General features: G+C 27.5%; 1 protein-coding gene across 1 annotated transcript; it reads left to right on the top strand.

The window, feature by feature from the left end:
- Positions 1–469: 469 nt before the first annotated feature.
- Positions 470–7,246, top strand: LOC150037364 (vacuolar cation/proton exchanger 3-like). The gene is made up of 11 exons (XM_090311811.1): positions 470–842; positions 1,115–1,182; positions 1,350–1,378; positions 2,385–2,581; positions 3,630–3,839; positions 4,511–4,636; positions 4,884–5,000; positions 5,142–5,195; positions 5,309–5,516; positions 6,622–6,685; positions 6,794–7,246. Exons 1-10 carry the CDS (start codon positions 570–572, stop codon positions 6,681–6,683), a joined length of 1,344 nt encoding a protein of 447 aa, XP_090167937.1. The 5' UTR covers positions 470–569; the 3' UTR covers positions 6,684–6,685; positions 6,794–7,246.
- The last annotated feature ends 212 nt before the right edge of the window (positions 7,247–7,458 follow it).

The raw sequence follows: 7,458 nt of genomic DNA, 5'->3' as shown, positions 1-7,458 counted from the left end.
TGATGGTAAAAAATCAATTGTAAGACAAATTACAAAAATCACTTTTAAAATATAGTGGTAGCTATAATTACACCTTCAAATTTTCAATCATCAAACTTACCCAAATGTTAAAATTAAACCTGAAATTTATAATAGTCGTAGAAATTGAGCTCTTAGATTTGATGACTCAATTTTTAGATTTAAAAATTTGAGGGTGCAATCGTTATTATTATCTTACTTTAAAGTTTTTTTTTTCCAACTTGTCGTATTTTTTCAATCTAAATTGCTACTTCAATCATCACTTCTAAACATGTACTTCCGACTTTCACATCGGTGCAAAACCCGATCCGTGGACGCACTTGTTGTATGATAGAGGCCTAAATTAGTTGGTAGGAAGCTTCGTGGAAACTTCCTATTTTATAGAGTGGTTCACTCACGACCATCATTTCATCCTATAAAAATGCTGTCTTACCGCCATATCTCTCACAGAAAACATCTGAAACCAACAAAACGTTTGTCAAAATTCCCTTGAGTTTCTCTCCCCCTGTTTGGATTCCCGAATACCATATTCCAACCTCGATTAACAAACCATGGCTTCCCAGACAGAGCCTTGGCTAATGGAAAACGGAAGCCTCAAGCGTTTAACCAAAGAACATCGACATGGCCATGGTCGAACAGCTCACAACATGTCGTCCTCTTCCTTACGCAAAAAGTCCGATTTAACTCTTGTCTCCAAAATCCAATTAGGCTGTCTTCGCAAGTTCCTTATCAATCTTCAGGAGGTCATTTTGGGAACTAAACTTTCCATTCTCTTCCCTGCTATTCCGCTCGCTATTGTCGCTCAGAGTTTTGGCTTTGGAAGAGTAAGAAAACACATTAACCTTTATTTTTCCTTTTTTTTTCCCCGTGAAAACTACATGTCGTTTTTTTTTTTAATTATTATTATTGACATTTTATGGACAACAGTAATATCAACACCTAAATACTACGCACTCCTTTTTCTACCCACTAAAAAATAATTTTTCAATAAATTTAAAAAATAAATTATCACGTAATAATTTTTAATTAGGTGTAGAATACACTTAAATTTATTTCTAATAATAATATTGATGAATTTAATTTATGGTTTTTTTAGCCTTGGATTTTTGCATTGAGCTTGCTTGGCCTCACGCCATTGGCTGAACGTGTCAGTTTTCTGACCGAGTGAGTTTTTCTTCCTTTTCATTAATGTATTTTATTTTGTTTTGACTAATCATTAATGTACTTTAATTTGGTAATTAACATCAAATAATTATTATATTATGAGGCTTCTTCCAATATTGTACTAATTTTTATTTTCTTCTTCTTATTGTTTTGATTTGATTCTGAAGGCAAATCGCTTATTTCACTGGTCCAACAGGTAAATTTTTCGTTTTTTCTTATGAAATTATATATTTCATTTGTAACCGTAACCGAAAAATTAAAGAGTTGTTTTCAAATATAGAAAAATAAACTAAAATATTTACAAAATAGTAAAATTTCACTGAAATTTTACTATATTTTGAAATTTAAATTTTCATATGCCTATGCCTTAATCTTTTTTCTTTCTTTCTTTCTTTTTTTAGTTTTTCTGGCTAATACTTAAAATAAAGTGGTAGGGTTAATTATCAATTTAAATATAATAACTTCGTTGATAAAATAAACTATCATCATAAAAAAATGATGATTTGGTTTTTCTCATAAAGGATTTTCAAAACTAAATAGTGATTTAATAATAATAAAAAAGTAGTATTATTTTTTAGTCAAAGAAAATTTGATCCTCTCATTTTTTTTTTTTTTATGGAATTTGAATTTTTGATCTATTGATCGAGAGTAGATATTTCTAGTTAAACTTATGCTTAAAAAAATATATGAGTATATTAGCATTGAAACAGTACAATATTCTGTTATGTAATTTTAAGGTACAGTAATGCAATATTATTATTATTATTATTTTGGAGGATGGAAATGGCCATCTCATCCACAACCACAAAATACCTGCAATGACGAATGTATGGTTTTTGCTGCTCAGGAAAAAGCCACCGTACAAAACAGTTTTCATTTTTTTATTTTTTAAAAAATGAAAAAAAAATTCTCAATTATTTTGAAAACTTAAAATTGATAGTGACCTAAGGGAGGCCCGTGAAGGAGAATTTTTCCATTTATTAGGGTATTAAGTTAATTAATGCATTTGTCTATGAAATTTAAAATTTTGATTTTCTTGGGCCGTTTTCAACTATATAAAAATAAATCAAAATATTTGTCAAGCAAAAATTTGATTTTCTTAGACCGTTTATCCGTATCCTATGATTGATATATTTTGAAATTTTGTTATATTTTGTAAATATTTTCAACAATTTTATTTAATTATTAAAAAATATGTACAGTTGGGGGGCTTTTGAATGCAACATGTGGAAATGCAACGGAGCTGATAATTGCAATTCTTGCATTGACACAAAGAAAGATAGACGTGGTGAAGTATTCTCTTTTGGGTTCTGTTCTTTCAAACCTTCTTCTTGTTCTTGGAACCTCTCTCTTCTGTGGTGGCATTGCAAATCTTAGAAGGGAACAGAATTATGACAGAGTAATACCCCTCTCTCTCTCGTCTCTAATTTCTTCTATTACTTTTTCTTGGTATCATAATTCAAATATCCATTTTTTTTAATACAATTGGGATAAAACTATTCATATTACAAACCTCATAGTTACTGACATACGTATATATCAATTGAACTATATTTACTTTGATTAAATGGTTCAAGTTTAAGAGATAATATTAGCATTTATTAACACTAATTGTAATGAGGACACGTTTAAAAGTAATTTAAAAGAAAATGTTAAAATCATTTTTTTTTCACGTTTAAAATAATTACCAAACATAATTTTAATTATTTAAAATTAAATTTGATGCTTAGAATCCGTGTTTAAAAATATAAAATCACTTTTGATATGTATTGGCGTGACTTTCAAGTACTGGACAAAAATTATTTTAACAATAATTTTAAAAGGCATTTCCAAACCTTCTTAAGTTTTTAAAGAATAATTTTATGACATTTTTTCAAAGTATATCCTACACCTCCTTGTTTTATTTAAATTGCACTTATTTGAAGTGAGATGTAAAAATTACTCGATAAAGGTAATTAAAATTGTTAGTTTTTGTTAGTATTTATATTGCTAATTATCAAGATGTATAGAAGAATATAAGCATGTATTTTTAAATATAGAAAAAAAAATAAAATTAGAAGTATGTATTTATTTTAATATAACAAAAAAATTTAAATCTTACATTAAAATAGCACAATTAATTAAAATCCAACTGTCTTTCAGAAAAAAAAAAAAAATACAACTTAGATTCAAGTACAATATTGAATAAAATACAACGGTCAAATTTATGCAAGATTGGAAGAAAATAAAAATTATGACGTTTTTTCCCCGAATACATATTTAAATTCGTACTATACAAAGAAATCTGTTTTTTTTTTTTTTTTTTTTTTAAATATAATTTTAGAATACTACTCTAATTATTAGGTCAATGGTTATAAATACTATAAAAAAGTCAATGGTCATAGTTTTGACTTTAGAAATTTAAAATTAACCCTAAAATTAAAGAAGCAATTTTGTTATTTTAACAGAGGCAAGCTGATGTCAACTCCCTGATGCTGATGCTTTCGTTACTGTGCCACCTATTGCCGTTATTGTTTGGCTACGCCGCCTCCTCCACTGCCACGGCCGCCGCCTCCACCCTCCACCTATCCAGAGCCAGCAGCATTGTAATGCTCTCGGCTTACATTGCTTACTTGGTCTTCCAACTCTGGACTCATCGGCAACTATTTGAAGCCGAGGTATAGTGGCTTTTGTTATTAACCTTCAATTTTGTGTTTAATAGATCTGTCATTGAACATTAATACCATTTTTTATATTTAAGTTCATAAAGCGATTTCTTTGGTTATGAATTGACTACCATGATCCATATGGTAAGTGAAGTTGATAGGATACAAACCCCACCATGTGCCACTAACTATGGTTGTGATTCAACCACTAGAATAGCAATTTGTTTTTAAGATATAACTAGCCAAAGGTTGATGATTTTGACTAAAAATCAACCACACTCAATGACAAAAAGGTATGACAAAAAAAGTTAAAATATCATTTTCATCCTTTATTTTGTAGTTTTCTAAATAGATTTTAAAATTAGTCTATATTTTTAGAATATTTTTTTTTTAAAAAAAATTATCTTTAACTTTTCTTCTATAAATTTTATAAATTTTGAAAATATATTCACGTCTCTTTTTTTATTAATGGAAATTATAATTACTATATATTTTATAAAGTGAAATAATAGAAAAATGAAAAAAAAAAAACTTGGCTATATCTATCTATCATGCAACTCAAACGTGAAGATCTCTCTGCTATGTGACTGTTTTTTTTAAATATATATATTTTTAAAATTTTCTATTCTGTAAAATATTTGTGTGAAAATTAAATAATTTTAATTGTAATATTGGAAAATTAGGAAGTTGAAGACGACGACGTTCCTGGAGAAGAGGCAGTGATTGGATTCTGGAGTGCATTTGCATGGCTTGTAGGAATGACACTCCTTATTGCTTTGCTGTCCGAATACGTTGTCAACACAATTGAGGTAAAATTAGTATGAAGTTACCCTTTTCACCCTTGATTTGGTTATAAATTTGAAATATAACCCTTAATTTTTATTTAAGTCTTTATATTTTAAAATATTATATATTTACGAGTTGTGAGTCAAGTTTTGTGTGTCAATTTTCACAAATTTATTTTCTTTCTTTTTAGTAAATTTAATGCTGACATATTACAATTATTAATTTTTAGTTAACTAAGTTCAGAAGTTCAAAAATTACTTCTGTTTGCAGGAAGCATCTTCTACTTGGGGTTTGTCTGTGAGCTTCCTTAGCATAATCTTACTCCCTATAGTCGGAAATGCGGCCGAACATGCCGGGGCTATCATATTTGCCTTCAAGAATAAGTTGGTAAGCTCTAAAAAATTCACGGGTCTATTAAACACAAAATTTAAAAATTTGTAATATGTTTAAAATAAAAAAAAATCAAAATTGTATATGATTGATTGCTTAGATTAAGCATTATATACATTTATTTTGTATTGTTTTCAGGACATATCTTTGGGGGTTGCTTTGGGATCTGCAACACAAATTGCATTATTTGTGGTAAGCATGTGTAATTAATGAAAACTTGAAAGGTCCCTATAATAAATACATTTGGGAGATGGGAAAAGTGGAAATAATTGCAATCTGACCCCTGAAGAATATGTAATTTGCAGATTCCACTGTGTGTGATAGTTGCTTGGACAATGGGAGTGGACATGGACCTGAATTTCAACCTGATGGAAACGGGGTCACTTGGATTGGCCATTATTGCCACAGCCTTTACTTTACAAGATGGAACCTCTCACTATATCAAAGGCCTTGTTCTTCTTCTTTGCTACATTATCATTGCTGCTTGCTTCTTTGTTTCCAAGACACAAGAAGGTGATTTTTTTTCTTTTTTTTCCCTCTCTTTTTTAAAGAAAATATTGCACACTTTGGGTGTGTTTAGATGACGGATTTGATTCATGTAGCTTTTGTTTGAACTACGAGGAAAAAAAATGGATTTCGAAAGTCTAAATACATCTTTGAGAGTGATTCTGAAAGAACTAAAATCACTTTTATCATTTTAAAAATCATTTAAAATATGCTTTAGTGCATGTTTAAGAGTAGTTTTAAAATTGTTAAAATCATTGTTGTCATGTTTTAAATTACTCTAAAATATATCTTTCATCACTCAAATTCTATTTCTTTTTAAAATTTTACACGTTTAAACACTTTATTTTAATATTAAAATTGATTGTGAAGAAATAAAAATATATTTTTTAGTAATTTTGAAAATGATAAAAATTATTTTGACCATTTTAAAATCACTCTCAAATACGCTCTTAGTTTAGTCATTTAAAATTATGTATTTAATATTAGATTAATATTTAGTGATTAAATTTTTACTTCATAGTGATTTTGAACCTAACAACAACTAACTATTTAAAAAATTACTCCTAAATCTACATTAAATTTAATTAATTGGTGCGTTTGAGGTCACATAAAGGATGATTAATGCGTGTTTAGAGTTTTTTTTTTTTAATTTTTTTAAATTTTTTTTATTAATGAAAGTAGTTTAACTCTAAATAGCAAAAACAATACTTTGTAATTTTTTTTTAAGTTATAAAAATTCAAATGATATCTTGTTTTAGAGTTTTAAGTGCTTTTTGGTCAAGTGGGTTATGTCTACCGAAATGCCTCTAGTATTTTTTTTTCCACCTTTTCTAACGATATTTTTAAAATTAATCTTAAACCTAGTGAGTTCGAAAGGAAAATAATATTAACCATGGAAATCTTAATATATTTAAAAGAATAAGTTTAAAATTTTTGAGTTTTTAGAATTAGTTTGTGTTTAGTTAATGAATTTAGAATCAAATTGTACAAACAGTAACCAATTAATTTATAATAATCTTGAACTTAAAAAAAATGATATCTTTATTTAATAATGGAAATTATAAATTAACAATACTCTCTAAATTTACTTCTCTCTGTTTTTTTCCCACAGATGGTAAAAATGCCCCCAACTTGGGACTCCAATCTTCAAACCAAGCAATCTTCAAAGCTTAAAGGTAAAAAAAAAAAAAAAATTACCTTTTCAATTAATTTATATAAACACTTTTAATTTCCATTTAAAATTAACATAACAAACTTTATATATTATAATTAATTGGATGCAGGTTCAGAAATATTCTCAAATCTTCAATTTCGAAATGAGAGGGACTCTCGTGAAATATCATTTGTGAAGAAGGACCAAAAAAAAAAAAAAAAATCAAATGGGTTTGTTCTTAACTTCTTTGATTTCAAAATTGGCCTCGATCGGTTGCCTGCCTGCTGGAAAGCTTAGAAAATTTGAAGATGTTGGGAGTTTGATGAAGGCAGTTTGTGGGCTAAAAATCAAGCATGCAAAAGTCTGCGGCTTTATATATGCAATATTTGTATGCTTTATTATTATTATTATTATTATTATTATTATTATTATTATTATTTTATATGCATTATTTAAGTTTTTGTTTTGAATTTTCTTGTTCGTTCCTGCTCTTGTGCGTTAATTGTTGTAATGAAAAATCATGTCCTAATTTCTGCTTTCTTGTTAAATTTATAATTTTAGTGTCTCTCTCTTTTAATTTTAATTTCTTTTGCTATTTTTTTTTTCAAAAAAAGTTTATCTATTATAATTTCAATTTATTTATAAAGATAACCTGTATCGAAAAGTTAATAATATATAATTCAGCGTACCAAGACAACATTGTTACGTTTTTAGATATATAATAATTAAGTACATAAATCAATAGATTCATGATAAATTCCTTTTACATTAAAAAAAATGATTAATGATATAATC

This window comes from Benincasa hispida, chromosome 3 (genome assembly GCF_027475165.1).
Source record: "Benincasa hispida cultivar pf3 chromosome 3, pf3_genome.v1.1, whole genome shotgun sequence".
In the NCBI taxonomy this organism is placed as follows: Eukaryota; Viridiplantae; Streptophyta; class Magnoliopsida; order Cucurbitales; family Cucurbitaceae; genus Benincasa; species Benincasa hispida.
This window is presented reverse-complemented; position numbering and strand designations above follow the sequence as displayed.

Excerpts from the sequence above, each read along its gene's own strand:
- LOC150037364 (XM_090311811.1), top strand. The coding sequence starts at position 570 with ATGGCTTCCCAGACAGAGCCTTGGCTAATGGAAAACGGAAGCCTCAAG. Across the intron at positions 1,379-2,384 it reads TTATTTCACTGGTCCAACAG|TTGGGGGGCTTTTGAATGCA; the intron begins GTAAATTTTTCG and ends AAATATGTACAG. Across the intron at positions 5,517-6,621 it reads TGTTTCCAAGACACAAGAAG|ATGGTAAAAATGCCCCCAAC; the intron begins GTGATTTTTTTT and ends TTTTTCCCACAG.